This window comes from Canis lupus, chromosome 18 (assembly GCF_048164855.1).
Source record: "Canis lupus baileyi chromosome 18, mCanLup2.hap1, whole genome shotgun sequence".
Taxonomy (NCBI): domain Eukaryota; kingdom Metazoa; phylum Chordata; class Mammalia; order Carnivora; family Canidae; genus Canis; species Canis lupus.
In genome coordinates, this window is record NC_132855.1 from 8416875 (window position 1) to 8434083 (window position 17209).

The following is a 17209-nucleotide window of genomic DNA, read 5'->3' on the forward strand; positions in this document are numbered from 1 at the left end:
CCCGACTGAGCAAACTCCGCGGCGCAAGCGCGGGGGGGGCTCTCGGCGCCTGCGCACCGAGCCGGGAGCGGGGAGCGGGGAGCGGGGAGCGGGGAGCGGGGCGGGGAGCAGACAGACGGGAGCGTCCGGGCCCCGCGCTCCCCCCGCCGCGCTCCCCGGGCCCGCAAGCCCCGCCCCCTCCAGCTGCTCGCCGGCCCAAACACCCGGGTGCACCGCCGGCGCTCCCCGTCCATTGGCCCTCAGCCCTTTCCGTTTCCGCCCAGCCCTCCAGCGTCCGCCAATCGGCTCGGGCGCCTGGGCGAGGGGCCACCTCCGAGGCCGACGCTTCGGCTCCCCGGGCCTCCCCCGGCTGCTGCCTCCGCTGCTGCTGCCTCCTCCTTCCCCACCTCCTCCGTCAGGCAGGCGTCTGCGGGGGCCCGAGGGGCGGCGGCGGCGGCGGCGGCGACATGGAGCCGGAGGCCGGCGGCCGAGGCGGTGCTCGCAGGCCTGGGGCTGGGCCCCCGAGCACCCCGCCGCCTCGGGAGCAGGAGCGGAAGCTGGAGCAGGAGAAGCTCTCCGGGGTGGTGAAGAGCGTCCACCGGCGGCTCCGCAAGAAGTACCGGGAAGGTAAACAGCGAGCTCGAGCGAGGGGGGAGGGGAGGCGTCGTCGCCCCCAGCCCCCTGTCACCTCTCCCCTCCCCCAAGGGGCCACCATTACAACCTGAAGGAGCTGCACGTCAGCCCCTGCCAGTGCCGCTCCTCCGGGCCCGGACGCCCCCTCCTCGGTCCAGCCCTCGGTCGGCGTCGGGCGCGCTCCGCCCGCCCCCTGGTCGCGGAGGGCCCTCCCGGAGAGTTCCGGGGCCGCCGAGGGACGGAGTCCCCGCCCCTCCCGGTCAGTCCCCTGGGCCCCGTCGGGGGGCCGGGCGTGTTGTCACCACACACACACACACACACACACACACACACGCTCGCTCACACACTCACACGCGCGCGCGCGCACACGCGCCCTCCCCGCAGAGGCGGGGGCCGCCGGTCGCCGGGGAGGCGAAGGTAAACGGCGGAGGCAGGTAGAACCCGTTGGGGAGCGCCAGACGCGGAGGAAGCCTGAGTTGCCGCTCGCCGCCTCGCGCTCGACCAGCCCGAGTGACGTGCCGCCCCCGACTGAGCCCTCGGAGGCCGGGCTGCGGAGTCGGCGGGCCGCCGCGCCGACCGGACTGCACCTCGCTAAAGGGGGAGGGGCGCCGCCGCCCGCCCCGCCTCCAGCCGGACCTCCGCGCGCGCCTCGCCGGGGCAGAGCTGGGGGGCAGGCTCTCGAAATCCCCCTGATAGCTCCGAGTGGGCGGCTCCTCCGGAGGACGCAGATGCCGACGCCGGGAACCTTCTCCTGTGGAAGATCTTAAGTAGCCTCTGCGGCTGCCGCCCCGGGAGCGTTGCTAGTTGGATCTGCGGTTATCCGTGGTGTTTTTAAATACCAGGCTTCTCGACGGAGCTGTTGCAGAAGACTGCACTGACCACATGAAAATGACCAGTTTTTTGTTTTGTTTTTGCTGTTGTTGTTGTTGTTGTTGTTGTTTTTCCCCACACGCTCGGGAGAGATTTCTTCCGTGCATCAAAACGGGGGGGAGGGGGGGGGCGGGCGGCGGGGGAGGTCACCTCCCGCTTGCTCTCACTTTAACTTAATCGCACACCGAAAAGACGGCAGCCTTCTAGTGTTAGCTTTATACCTCGTTAAATTCGGGGTTAGAAGCAAAATTGTGACAGCGCCGTGCAACTGCATGTTACTTTCGCTTTACACGACACTTTTTCAATTATTCTAGAAGATTAAAAAGAAGCGTCTTTTGTTCCCGTGAGTGCGGCTGATGTGTTTCATTTTTTCGAACTTGAATTCAAAGTTTCCCTCCCTTGGCAACTCCAGCTTAGCTTTCGGATCTACGTAGCTGCTTAACTAGTCCTCCTCAAACGTGGCCTGCCGTTATTGTTTAGTAGGTAACAATAGAGACTTGTGAGGCGTAGGTACGATGTTAGAATTTGTTTTTTTAAAAAAGAATGCTCTAACCCCCCCCCCACACACACAATTTATTCAATAAAATGAGTAGTTGTCATGGCAACCATTGCATCATTCCTGATATTCAGAGAATACGCTTACATAATGGCATTCACTGTAGATTGGAGGAATCCACTGGAGAAATGAAGGAATAAATGGACACGATTTCCTTAAGTTTATCATGTTGTTTTGTACGACTCTAAAAGCAAGTATGTCTTTTTAAAGAAAAAGAAACTGACTAGCCCATATTTCCATTTTTACCTTCTTATAACAATATCATTATTGATTCAGAAATGAATAAGTTGCACCTAAACCAACCGCTAATAATGTGTCATCATGTCTTCGAATGCTGTTTATACTTGATTAGTTCCCACATGTTGAAACAGGTCTTTAAACTTGAATATTAACCAAGGCAACTTTTGTTTATAATGAGAATGGGTAGTTGGAAGTTACCAGAGCTAGAATAGATATATGTGGTTCATAAATGATCCAGTGTGCTTCTGGGAAGGTGAAGTCCCAGCAGTCTGTAACCATTTGAGTGAGACTGTTCTTTAGGCATTTTAATGCCCTGAATTCCATCAATGATCTAGATTTCTCTAGGCTTTATTCCACTGATACACAAAGCCCCTTCAGTGAACCAGCAAAGTAAGAGATCCAAAGAGTATGCCCTTCCTACTTTTATTTCTGACATGTATGGGAAATCTTAGGTGTGACTGGGTACAAATCTGTGAAAAGGCCAACTGTAGAAAAGTCTAACTATGCACATAATCCCAAGGAAATAATTTTTCCTCAAAGGAAAAAGTGTTTTCCTTTGAAGTTTTAGTATTGTTATAATACTGGTGGTCCACAATCTACAAACATATAATTTATAAGTTCATTTGCAAGTCACCTGTGGTTATAAAATAATAATATACATGGTGCTTAGGTGCTAGATCAGGTTACAGAAGCCTGTTTGGTCAGTAATTGTAATACCAACAATGATGGAAACTACACACCTTTTGTAACAATATTCCTACCAGAAAATGCGGTGAGAATTCCAGTTTAGAATCTTGGAATGTTAGATTAGAAGGAACTGTATAGCATTTATCACTCACCTGGGGTGCCATTTAAAAAATTCCTGTCTTCCACCTCGGATGCAAGTTTCAGAATCCTTTTCACTGGAGCCTGGAAATTTATCAGCCAGTTTTGGAATGGTGATTTTTTTCTTTTTAAGATTAATTTATTTATCCAGGGAGAGAGAGAGGCAGAGACACAGGCAGAGGGAGAAGCAGGCTCCATGCAGGCAGCCTGAGGTAGGACTCGATCCTGGGTCTCCGGGATCACACCCCCGGCTGCAGGCGGCGCTAAACCGCTGCGGCCACCGGGGCTGCCCTGCAATGGTGATTTAAACTAGTTCCTTCCTTTTACACATCAGTGTGTCAAATCTCAAAAATATTAAAACAAGTTGCTTGAAACTTGGATAGTTGATCATTAGCGGTGTACATACTTTACGGGAATAATAGTTTTTTCTTCCCCAGTTGCACACCTAATGGTGACTCCACATGTTGGTAGAATAGGAGGGAAAATGGGAGGCAGGAAGTAGCTCTAGAATGTGTGTTAGGTAAAAAGATGTAAATTGGTAAGACTGGAGGAATCCGTTGAGAGGTAGGATTAGCTGAGTAGAGACTACATGAGGTATGGGTTTTTTTTTGGGAGAGATGGCAGGAAAAGAAGGAAGTTGAGGTAGAATGAAGAAGGAGGTAAAACATTCACCAGATCGTAAGGACAGGACTGAGCACTGGATAACCAGTATGGGGTCGATAATGTAGTTCTCCCTTCCTTATATCTGTACTGGAATTGAAAATGAAGCAGGAATAACAATGAAAGTGAGATTTTCCTACTGTGGTAGAAAAAGATTTCTTTCCATTCTTCCCAATTCATTTGTCCCAACTAAGCTTGTTGACAGGGATTAGAAGGCTTGGGTTTGGGGCGGGGCGGGGGGTAGATAGGATGATAAAGACTGCAGGTGGATTTAGTGCACTCTTATTACTTTTTTCCCCTCTCTGCTCCCATTTACTGCCTGTCCTCTGTCACCACTTAGACAATTTGTGTAAAGTGAGAATTGGAGATATGATGATCAGTGTTCTAAGCTGTGCTGATATCTTAAATAGTTACCAAGAGGAAATGGTAGGGAAATGTCTGGCAGTGGTGAGAAGAGGTGTTTGTGGTGTCAGCATTTGTAGCTAAGGAACTGTCTTTTAGATTGAGTTTCTATAAATGGAAACAAGCTTGCAGATATAGGTGTCTTTTGTCTTTGCTATACAGAATTTTAAAAATAACCCCTCCATGTAAACCAGAAATATTTTAAATGTATCATGAGTTGTAGACAGCTTTTTAATGAGAAACAGCTAGTTTTGTGTTCCAAACAGGGACTTCATTGTTTAGTCATATCTGCCTGATGAGTACATATCTAATTGAGAACTGAAGTAGAGCCATGTGTATTTTCAGTTGTCTTTGTTTTTTTCCCATAACCCTAGTCACATAATCCTGTTCCTATAGTGATTATTATTATGCTTGGCATCTCTTTTTCCAAACATATTCATGTAAAAATACCGAGAAAATGTAAAGGCTGCAGTTGTTAGAAATAAAAGTGTGATTTCTTTCCATTTAGTTTTGATTTTTTTAACCCATCTGCAAATGTCTTTAGCAAATTTTATTAGTTTATTCACTCTGAATTTACTTATTCTATATGCCAAAACAAGTTTAAAACAGTTTGTCATGCAAACCCATGCAACTTATAAGTGAATCAGAAAAAAGTAAAAATACATAATAACCTGTTAACAGTGATAGTCTCAAGGTTATGGTATTATGGGTGATTTTTATTATAGTTTCCTATATTAAAATCAATGTTAGTTGTAGCAATGATGATATTATAAAAGTAATTAAGACACATTACTGATACTGAAGCAGGAAAGAACACAGGATTGGTTGGTTCTGTAGACTAAGTCCAGAAAAAATTGTGTTTTGAAGATAAATAGTTGTGAGCAGCATAATAAAAGGCAACAACTGAGTAGTCTAGTTGAGATGTTTAATTCTTATTGATTACTCAAATTCTTTATAGTTTGAGACAAAGGGTGAGCTAGAATAACAGTTTAGGATAGGCTGAAAAATACATTTGTGATTGTTCTTTAACACCTCAAACAAGAGAATTGGCAGGGAGGGAAAAACTCTTGAATTAGAAATAATTTTAAACTAACAACAAAAGGTCTAAAAATGGAAGAATGAATATAATGTTCGTGTTTTTCCTGAAACAAAGTCTTGAAATTGTTTTTAAAACTAGGATAACAGGGATCCCTGGGTGGCGCAGCGGTTTGGCGCCTGCCTTTGGCCCAGGGCGCGATCCTGGAGACCCGGGATTGAATCCCACGTCAGGCTCCCGGTGCATGGAGCCTGCTTCTCCCTCTGCCTGTGTCTCTGCACCTCTCTCTCTCTGTGACTATCATAAATAAATAAAAATTAAAAAAAAAAAAAAACTAGGATAACAGACTTTTTCATGGAGATTTCCTACTTTTTCTCCTTCTGTGTTAAGTCACGCTCATTCTAATATAGAATCAGAAAGTGTTTCTTTGTGATAGAATCTTTGTTCAGTCAGCAAAGTAAGTAAAGTGAAGACTGTTCACGGAAAGGCTTGTTAACTTTGCACAAGGAGAGTTGAAATTGCCATTCAAGTAGGTAGAAAAAATGAAGAGTTTAATAATTAGCAACACAAAAAGAGAACATTGACTACTAAGCAGTCATTTCAGTGAGAGTTTATGTTTGATTTTTTTTATTTTTAGCTATCTTTGTAGTAAGGTATCTTTTTAGGGTTTTGTTTTGTTTTTACATTTCAAAAGGTACACTGAAAATTAAGTAGTTCCTTTTGATTGTTTTGTGGGGGGAAGAAACAATAACAAATGCAGTGAATCTTAGCCTTGATTCCACATTAGTATCATCTGTGGAACTTCTTACCTCAAATAATACAGATGTCTATATAGGTTTATGATGGGCAGAGGAGTTAAAGAACTCTGAGCTAAATAAAGTACTATAGGTTAGAGTAGGAAGGAACCTGGAAGAAAGGAGATCCAACTAGAAGACTCTTCTACCGATCTGATGTAGAGGTAATAATAGCATAAATAACAACAGTGATCATGAAAATAGAGAAAGATGTATCAAAGTTTTGAAGGTGAGAGTGTGTTGTTTCAGTGAGTAAAGGGGAAGAGTCAGAGATGGTGTCAAGGTTTTCTGTCTGGGAAAAAATAAAAGTGCCCATTTTTTATCCGTTTTGGAAATGTGTGTATGTTGGGATGGGGGCAAGGAGAACAGAGTAAACAGGTTGGATTGTCTTAGGGATAGTGTAATGGTTTCGTTTGGAATACATCCTTTGGAAGTGTCGGATTGGAAGCCCTGTCTGTGGAAGTTGAAGTTCCAGGATGAATGAACTGCCCAATGAAGGAATGAGTTATACATTGTAACTGAGTACATATCCTTGGAAGACACCAGTTGTGTCCAATTTTGCATAAGTGCTCCTCTTTCTACCTTATGCTCCTACACAGTTGTGCTAGCCTTTATTATATTTGTCACTAACCAGTTCATTTACCAGTCTTTCCCACTAAATATAGTTCTTTGAGTAGGACACACTGCTTTTTGTTTTTGTATCCCAAGTATATAGGACCATGCCGTGTAAATAAAGACACACACGAAAAGAAAGAAGCTAACACAGATACTTCCAGATAGTTGAGTTTAATCTTTTTATATTCATTCATATTCTTAAACTGTAAATTTTGGGTACAATTTTTTGTAAAGCATTTATGGTCACCTCTTCTTAAATTTAGTAGATTAATTTTATTCTTTTAAAAGTTGTTCAAATTATTTATATAAACATCATACTGTTTTTCTATAAGTAAAACTGTAAATAGTGGAGAATATAGATATTGTAAAATGCCTTGTCCTTAACATTTAATACATGTTGGATTAACTTGCCTTATTTTACTGTATACCGTGAATTCATTTCTTTCTTTCTTATCTGCTACTCTTTCCCTACCATTTGTTCCTATATACCAGTATTAGACAATGATTAAAAAATAATAATAAAGTTTTGTCCATAGAAAGATGAGAACTAATAAGGATATTGTATTGTGTGTCTGTGTGTGTTGGTATTAGAAGATCATAATATTGTGTGTGTATTTACTTATATTTATATCCTTTAACTTTGCAGATAAAAATTTTACAGCTTCAATATCAATCTCCTGAATTTTGGGGGTGAAATTTGTACTAGTTGCAAAGCCAAACATCTGAGAAACACTGATATAAACTGTACTAATTTATTGTGCTTTAAGTGTAGGTATATTGATGCCCGTTGTAAGGGTTATTTTAGAATACATGGCTAGTCACCATGCCTTTAGAGGGGCATCTGAGTATCCCATTTTCTCATTTATACAGAAATTGCTCTGTTGGATATCCCACAAAAATGAATTCTCAGAAGGTTGTTCATAAGTCCTTTGTTTATACTGAGTGATCTCTCTGATTGTACACATATCAGTAAAGTTGTTTCATAAGGAATTAACAGTTGTTGACACTGTTGATTCTTCCTTTTCTTAATTCTTTCCATCTCATGTATAGGATATATTCAAAGAGTTTCACATTTTGAATTAACTATTTTTATCATAAATATATTTATAAAAAGAGAGTGCTACAAACACAAGATTACTATGGGCTAAATTTTGTTTGTAAGTGCTGAATTTCATCCATGCAGCTTTTTGTTTTTTAATTAAATTTGACTCTTCAGGTTGCCCCAAGCCTCACTGATGTGTAAATTATTTCAATAGGCATTTGAGTTTACAATCATACAGTAGACCTGTGGTTTTGAGTCATTGTTGCACAGTGGCTTCATCTGGGGAGCATTAAAATAAATAACCAGTTCCCACTTTTGATCAGTTAAATGAAACTTCTGGGTAATTCCAGTGTGCAGCCAGAGTTGAAACCATTGCCAGAAATCTAACAATTAATGCAGTTGCAGAGACTAAATAACTGCATTTGACTGACAAAAGACCATTTGTTTGTGGCAAGTAGAGTCAGTGTACTTTGCTCTGATGCAAAGCTTTGTTCATATCTGTGAAAGTTCATAAATTAAAAACTTGTAAAGAGAGGCAGGGTAGTATGGAGGGTAGAAGCATGGACTTTGGCACTTGACTGCTAGGTTTGATGTGTACCCTTGAGAAGTTTACTTAATCTCTCTGTACTTCAGTTTCCTTATCCATTCAGTAAAATATCTGCCTCCTCGGGTTGGTATTAAAATTAAAGGTGAAAAAAAAATAAATAAAATTAAAGGTGTTAATATTTGTGAAGTATTTAAAATAGTATTTGCAACATAGGAAGCATTAAACTTGTTAAATACATGGTTTGAGAAATAATAGAGGTATCATTAGCTAAATTACCTGGGTGTATTTAAGGGCAATGATGTTGAAGATTGGTTCCTAGAATTTCTACCTAGACTGCTCTGTAGTTTCTGTCTTCTTCAGTATTGGAATGGCTGTAACAGTTTTTTGTCCCCCCCCCCCGCCCCACCTTTGCTTCTTGTATTTCTGTTTTTATAAGAAAGGTCTGACCTTAGTACATTGCAATATTGTTGTTTTTCCCCTCTTCAGGGAAATCTCTATTCATGGCATGTTGGATCTAAGATGCAGGTTTTCAGGTGTTCCTGTGTTTGAATCTCAGGAGCTGCTTTGACTCCATACACCTTGGATGTTTTTATTTTCCCCTTTAGGTGTGTCACTATATTGAGTGCTCAGGAATTCTGAGAAGGCTGGTTTAACCATATTTGTGAGACAGTCTGGTCTTGAACACCTTGTTTTAATGCCATAAAATGGCTGTTGAACTTGTTTCCACTTGGTCATGGGTTTATCTCTTTACCTCATATTAGAGGAAATGATCTTTAAAGGTTCTTGGAATGTGAATTTGGTAACCTGGTCATCTATAGTAATGTATCTTACTGTCCATATTTGGTAATATTCCTAAGTAAAAATTAAATTTTTAGTTCTGAATTTCTACCAGTTCAGGATTTGTTTGTGATACTCAAAGCAAATTGGTTTTTATTAGAGAAGTTGATGACCCTCAAATTTAATGAAATACAGTTTTTTAAAATTTTGTAACTTTTATTGTACTCATGGCACATAATTTTTTAAGTGAAATTTATTGAGGTACAATTTATGTACAAACTGAACCTATTTAAAGTGTATAATTCAGTGGGTTTTGACAAATGTATACACCCATGAAGCATTACTACATTCAAGGTACAGAACATTTCTCTTGTTTCCCAAATTTTCTCAAGGTCCTTTGTAGTCCGGTGTGTGTGTGTGTGTGTGTGTGTGTGTGTGTCTCTCTCTCTCCCTCTCTTCATGTCCACTGAGCTCTTCTCACTCTAAGTTTGTCTTCTTTTTTTAGAGTTTTGTGTATATGGAATCATGTGATTTCTTTTGTATTATACCATGTAAGAACCAAATAGTTCAGGGTTAATCTTTGGTATTATGGCTCACAGGAGTAAACCACTAAGAATAATGACCTACTATTCTTACCTTAAATTAGCCTCCGATTTACATTTAACAAAATTTCTTATCTTCTATGCTTTATTTCTTTTTAGAGTGAAAGAGAAAATATTATTATTTCTTTCTTTATTTTTTAAAGATTTTATTTATTTATTCATGAGAGACATGGGGTGGAGGGGGAAGAGAGAGAGAGAGAGAGAGAGGCAGAGAGAGAAGCAGGCTCCATGCAGGGAGCCTGATGTGGGACTCGATCCTGAGGCCTCAGGATCACACCCTGGGCCAAAGGCAGGCACTAAACCACTGGGCCACCGGGGCTGCCCCTATTATTTCTGACATACTTGTAAACATCAAATGGTCCTGGCATGTAAAAGTGCATGCACTTTAGCATCATCTATCTTTTTTTCCCCCACATAAAGTAGCTCACCTATTTAGTATTGTTACCAATAATTTATCCTTAAGTCTATAGCTTTTCCTAAAAGATAGAAGTACTATTGGGTTTTTTTCTCTTTCAGTAGAAAATGCCATTTGAATTTTGTTTTGTTTTTTTCAAATTTTTACTTAGGTATATGTATTGTTATCAAAGAACTTAATGGATATGACTGCACTTCCAGTTGCAAGTTTTTCTTTTGACAGTAACAAAGTAAAATACATACATCAGTATAAAATAGCAGAAACTTTCCAGAAAATTAACATTGGATCTATTGTTTTTCTAAGCTTCTAGTATAATTTTGAGAACACTATTTTGAAGTATTCAAATTTTACTTCTTTTTCATCACTATTATCCATTGATAGTTGTCAACTATAATTTGAATTTTACTCTGGCACCTAATTTAATTTGTAATTTTGATGTTCCTGGTCTTTTTTGAGCATGGCAAAAATTTAAACACTTTCTCCCCCATTAATGGGGCATCATGACTAATTCCTATAGCTTATACAAGTTATAAATCAAAATAGTCTTTGCCTTTCAATTTATATTTTCTAATGGGAAAATTACCATTATATGGTAATAAAATGACAATATATATAATAGTGACATAATAATATGACAATATATATAAATAAGTGACAATGTAAGGATTGCAGATGCATATAGTAGGGAATTAGAAGATTATCAAGTAAGAAGTAGATAAATTCTTTTGAATATGTGAATTCAGTTTTAGCTTGAAGGAAAGAAATTTGCTTATAAGAAATGGCAGGAGAGAGGTTAATTCAAAAAGGAAGAATAGTATCAACTTCATGGATTCCATATCAACTTCCACTTGAGTGTAGACCTGTTCTTGAGGTTATTTAGTAAAAGCAAAAATGAATAACTCCTTAACTCCATTATACTTGGTTGTTACAAAGACAATTGTACTCAAAGTAATATCTTAAACTAATCACAAAATTATTAAAAATGGAACTTTTTTTCTTACATCCTCATGACTTTATAACTGGAAATTTGTATCTTTTGACCCCCTTCACCCATTTCTCCCATACCCCACCCCATACTTCTAGCAACCATGAATCTGCTTTCTGTATCTATGAGCTTGTGTTTGGGTTTGGGTTTTGGTTTTAGATTCCATGGAATTGTCTTTTGAATTAATGAATTAATGCACTATTAATTTTTTCTTAGTTGTTACTGTATTTTCATAGGAAGTAGTAGTTCTTTTTTTTATGATTTTATTTTATTTATTCATGAGAGACACAGAGAGGCAGAGACATAGGCAGAGGAAGAAGCAGGCTCCCCACAGGGAGCCTGATGCAGGACTCAATCAATGGACCCCAGGGTCACGCCCATATTTTTTTTTTCTTTTAGTTGTAATATATAATATTTGTGGAGGTGAATTTAGTCAATAATTATGATGTTGTCTTGATATTAGGACCAATCTTTAAAATAACTTGGTTCATTGATTTCTGTTATTGAACTTGGTTTGACAATGTAAATTGGTATCAGTTGTGTTTTAAATTATTAATTAGTTTTTAATTAGTGTTTTAAAAATTTAAATATAAGATGCATATAATAAATAGAGAGCATGTTAATGTGAACTTTGTTCTAGAATCTTAAATGGCAAATTGATGACTTTATCTTTTAGGCTAAGCAGAGCTTTAAGTTCCTCTTTAAAACTGTATTTGAACAAATGATTGCTTATTTCTTCTCTATATTATTTTAGTTTGATCATGAAATGTTCATTAACTATTAATTTGAAGTTAGGCTAGAGGGCATATATATTTTCAACTGTGCTTTTTATTTTTTTTTTTTATTTTTTTTTTAAATATATTTTTTAATTTTTTTATTTACTTATGATAGTCACAGAGAGAGAGAGAGGCAGAGACACAGGCAGAGGGAGAAGCAGGCTCCATGCACCGGGAGCCCGATGTGGGAATCGATCCCGGGTCTCCAGGATCGCGCCCTGGGCCAAAGGCAGGCGCCAAACCGCTGCGCCACCCAGGGATCCCTCAACTGTGCTTTTTAGAAGTAATTTTTTTAATTCTCTGTTTTTGGGCAAAATGAAATGTATATATTTATTGGAGACTGACCTTTCCTTCTCTCTCTTCCTCCTCTTTGTTTCTTTCTCTCTTTTTTTAAAGATACAATCATGCTTTTAGAGGCTGTCTGTAAGAAGTAAGAAAATAGATATAAATCACAATGATTTTGAGTCCTTGTAAAATCATTATAGGAATAATTACTAATTTATTGAGAGCTCTGATTGATTGAGCTTGAATACTTAAGGATTTCTGGTTCTGTTGACTTAGATCTTTGATGTGGACCTCAGGAAGTTCTTAGTTCCTGATTTGCTGTTTGGTAATGAAAAAGTATTATTTTAAATAAGACAATCTTTTAAATGTTAGTTGACTTGATTACTAAATGATAAGTAAAATTATTAGAATCAAGGTTTTTTTTTTAAGATTTTATTTATTTATGCACGAGAGACAATAGAGAGAGGCAGAGACACAGGCAGAGGGAGAAGCAGACTCCATGCAGGGAGCCTGACACGGGACTCGATCCTGGGTCTCCAGGATCCCACCCTGGGCTGAAGGCAGGCGCCAAACCGCTGAGCCACCGGGGCTGTCCTAGAATCAAGTTTTAGCATTTTTTGTGTATGCATTTTGACCAAGTTAGCAGAAGTTTTTGGTTATATATATACACTGGGCACTGGTCAACCTTAACTGGTTTTGGCATTTAGAACCAAATCATAAAAATTATTTTGAAAATATTTTGCTTGGGACGCCTGGATGGCTCAGCAGTTGAGCACCTGCCCCTGGCTCAGGGCGTGATCCGCGGTCTCAGGATCGAGTCCCACATCAGGCTCCCTGCCTGGAGCCTGCTTCTCCCTCTGCCTACGTCTCTGCCTTTTTCTGTGTCTTTCATGAATAAATAAATAAAATCCCTTTAAAAAAGAAAATATTTTACTTATGTGATAAATACCATTATTTTGAATACTGTTAAAACAAATAACGTACTGTTATGGGGAAAAAAATCTGAATTTTCCCATTCTATTTTTGTTTAATAACTTTGTTTAAAAAATAATAAGCTTTCAAGAGTGTTATGAAAAGTGGAATTTTCTCATAACTGGAGGTTAACTATGTTTTTTGTTCAACTTTGTAACTACCATTTAACATAGGGTATTCTTAGCAGACAGGGTTTGATACATTCTTGTATATAATTTAAATGTTCTGGGTCCACGATGCCTTACATAGACATGGGGAACATAGCATGTTCATTAGAGCATCCACATTTTATTACATATCTTCTTCCCTTTCTTTGATTGCCTGTGCTAGCTCATTAACTTTGTTATTTTGGGTAGCATTTGACATAGAGTTTTTTTTTTTCCCCCGGCAAATCCATTGAAAGAATGAAAAATATATACAATCATATTGTTTAGTCCGATTATATATAAGTGTACTACACGTTACTAATCACACATCAATTTCAGTATCAGCATACTTGGAGAGAGTTTGGAGACTTAAATGTGAGTGAGGACATTAAGTTGGAAGTTTTCTTCAAACCATTTGAGTTGAATAGGCTTACGGACAAAATTTGAATCCTTCCTCAAAACTTCAGTGGAGCAGATAGTAAGCTTCAAATCTACAAGAAATTGATAGTATGCATAAAAAATTTTATTGAATGTGAAATACTAGAGGTCTTAAAAGCTGAAGGGCAGTAGGTTTCTGTGTATATGCAGTTGTCTTTGCATCTCATAGCTGATAAAATAATTATAGAATAGATTGAATTTCACAGAATACAGTGACATAGAGTTGTATTAGATGCTTTTGGTGCCCCACATAACTTAACCTTGGTCTTTGCTGCTGTGGACAGTGTGAGCTCAGAGGTATGCAGACCTAACAAAGTTGCACTTCAGATGAGTACTGCTTTCTTTCCTGCTCTCTGCCTTTCTTCAACACTGCTGGAGCCTGCTAGGGATGTTCCCCTTATTCATTGTCTAAGTGCAAACTAGAAGTACAGGTTCTCAACAGTTCTCAGCAACTCTCAGTTAATTGGGCTCATAGCTGATGCATAAAATGTCCCAGCCTCCTGTCTTTTAGGTACACAATTCCAGAGGCATTCATATGCTCTTGCTCATAGTGCTAAACTCAATAATGCACCTTTCTATTATCATTTTTTCCCCGCCTTGGCTCATTCTCCCCACTCCCCTACTTCTGTATCCTAAGATTCTTTCCCAGATAAACCACTTGTACCCAGGTCTTTGTCTTATGTTTTATCTTCTGTAGAATCTAAACTAAAAAGTCTTACGGAAAGGAAATCTGTTTACATATGTTAAACATAGCTTTTACCAAATATATTTGACCATACAACTTTTTATTCGAGTGATTCTTATTACCAACAAAGTAGTAATTTTACATGTTTATTTATAATATGTATATTAATAGGACAGTGAAACTTGCATGTTTGAACAAAAGGCCTTTCAGAATTGAAGACATCCATCTTAATAAACGATAAATAAAGCATCTTTAAAATGATGCTATACCTTGATGAACCATTTGATATCAAGTCTGATGAATATGGTCACGAACAGTGTTAGGAACCATCATAGGTTTATTAATGTATTATTAATCAAATATTTTTTTAAAGACTTCTTGTAGTTCTATTTAGAGTTGTTAAATAACTACATCTGAAAGATGTTGCTAAAACTAAGGAGTTTTTGAGAATTTAGGAAATATGTTTGCCTGCTTGCTTTAGTGGACAGTTATTGCTAATCCACTGTATAACAGATTGAGAGCTCTGTTATTACTTAATGAAAGTATTGTTTTGTAAATATATAAACCCCCCAAAGAGAACCCTTCATCCCTTTGGGTTTATAACTGGTATTCAGGTCAAGGTTGAGACTTTGATATATACTCATTTTAATAATATGTGTGAGGGCATGTATGTACCTTTATTATTGTTTCTTAATTTAGTCAAACTAAAGGGCTAGTCAACTCAGTCCTTGTTGGACTCTGTGCTTATAATAATAAAATTTTTCAAATTTTGAGTAAGTCTTGATATATTTGAACTTGTTATAATTCTTTTTCTGTGTTTAAAAAAAAAACAAACACCTCTTAAATACTAGAATCTTAATATCTTTACCTGGGGAGAGAATTTGAGTATAACTTTATCATCTTCAAATTTGGCTGTTTTATTTATGTCTTTAAGTTTATTCTGTCACGAAACAACTTGCCTACATTTGAACATGAGGCAAGAAAACCTAAATCTTATGTCTAAGGACTTTGAGTGAAGCTACCTTGATAATTTTTGTTTATCCTCTTACCCTTAAAATTATGTTAATGTCATTTATTTGACTGTAGCATTCTTATTCCATTCTTTATGAGAACTCATATTGCTGTTTCAGATTTCATATTAAAAATGGTGACTGATTTAATGTTTTTAAAAGGTGGTGGCCAGATAATATAGTCAGCTTTCAGCTTTTATTCGGAACATTTTATAAAGTCTTAAAACTTTGGAGAGGCTTCCAAAGTAATTTCTCTAGCAACATTTTTACCCTAGGATTACAATTTTTTAAAGTACAGTATATCAGGAGCACATCAGAGTGAGTAAATATATTTAAATTGCTTGCTAATTTATGTTTCCATCTCACCTATCAACCCCCTTTTAATATAGGAAACTGTTAAGTATGTAGAGATCCAAGAAAATAACAGGCAAGAAGCAGGCTTAAGTAACTTTACTCTGTGCTTCAAGGTCACATTGCCCTAGGGTAGCAAGATAATTAATGCTTTCTTTCAATCATTATGCCCAGGCATAATGGTCCCCTACCTGTGTGTTTTTGGTTGATAAACTGATAACTCATATCTATTTATGCTTATTAGTTTCATTCAGCTTCACAAATCCATCTGTTTAAAATGGTGAAATTTATTTATCAGATCGCCATAGTTAAAATAATCCATTTGCATGAAGAAGGTTTTAAAGTTACAAAATTTAAACCTCATGAAATTTGGTTTCATGATTTTGCTTTTCTCATTTTTAAGTAATTTCAGATTATGCAGAAAAAAACTTTTAAAAGCCTGAGATATTTTTAAGTGAAGTTAATTCATTTTTTTCCCTTGTTTTTAGTGGGAGATTTTGATAAGATCTGGCGAGAACATTGTGAGGATGAGGAAACACTTTGTGAATACGCTGTTGCAATGAAAAATTTGGCAGATAACCATTGGGCAAAAACTTGTGAGGGCGAAGGTCGTATTGAATGGTGTTGTAGGTGAGTATTTTTATGAACTAATATTTTTTATTTCTAATGTATTGTTTAGACTCTTAAATCCAAGTAATGCTTTCTTTGTATTATTCACTGTACCAAAATAGAACTGTTTTAAAACAGATAATGTGTGTTAAATAACTCTTCCCCCTTGACTCACTTTCCCTAGGTTTATATTATTCATTCCTTTTTTTTAAAAAAAGATTTTTATTTATTTATTCATGAGAGACACACAGAGAGAGAAGCAGAGACACAGGCAGAGGGAGAAGCAGGCTCCATGCAGGGAGCCTGATGCGGGACTCCATCCTGGGACTCCAGGATCAGGCCCTGGGCCAAAGGCAGGTGCTAAACGCTGAGCCACTCAGGGATCCCCTATTCATTTCTTTTTAATTGAAATGTTTTTCTTTGGCCTAACTTTAAATTTTGTTTCGACTTTTTAAAAGTATTAAAATAAAAGTATAGCTTTAAATGCATTTCATATACTTAAACACCAATACATTTAAAATATGAGTATTTATTTTTTATTTATTTTTATTTTTATTTTTATTTTTTTTTTTATTTTTTTTTATTTTTTATTTTTTTAAATATTTTATTTATTTATTCATGATAGTCACAGAGAGAGAGAGAGAGGCAGAGACACAGGCAGAGGGAGAAGCAGGCTCCATGCACCGGGAGCCCGACGTGGGATTCGATCCCGGGTCTCCAGGATCGCGCCCTGGGCCAAAGGCAGGCGCCAAACCGCTGCGCCACCCAGGGATCCCTATTTTTATTTTTAAAAAGATTTTATTTACTTATTTGTGAGACATAGAGAAAGAGGCAGAGACATAGGCAGAGGGAGAAGCAGGCTTCTCTCTGGGAGTCCAATGCAGGACTCAGGATCACACTCGGAGCCGAAGGCTGATGCTCAACTGCTGAGCCACCCAGGTGTCCCTAAAATATGAATT

The 17209-nt window shown here is 38.6% G+C and overlaps 1 protein-coding gene across 3 annotated transcripts in view; it reads left to right on the forward strand.

The window, feature by feature from the left end:
* Positions 1-282: 282 nt before the first annotated feature.
* Positions 283-17209, forward strand: part of SAMTOR (S-adenosylmethionine sensor upstream of mTORC1) — a 90488-nt gene continuing 73561 nt past the window's right edge. The window contains exons 1-3 of one of the 3 annotated variants that reach the window (XM_072783418.1): positions 466-606; positions 997-2232; positions 16130-16271. In XM_072783418.1, the coding sequence (XP_072639519.1) occupies positions 2205-2232; positions 16130-16271 (170 nt within the window). In that variant the 5' untranslated portion in view covers positions 466-606; positions 997-2204. Of the gene's footprint in view, positions 607-996; positions 2233-2291; positions 3217-16129; positions 16272-17209 lie in introns of those variants that run through there. The other 2 variants (XM_072783417.1, XM_072783419.1) reach the window with 2 other exon arrangements.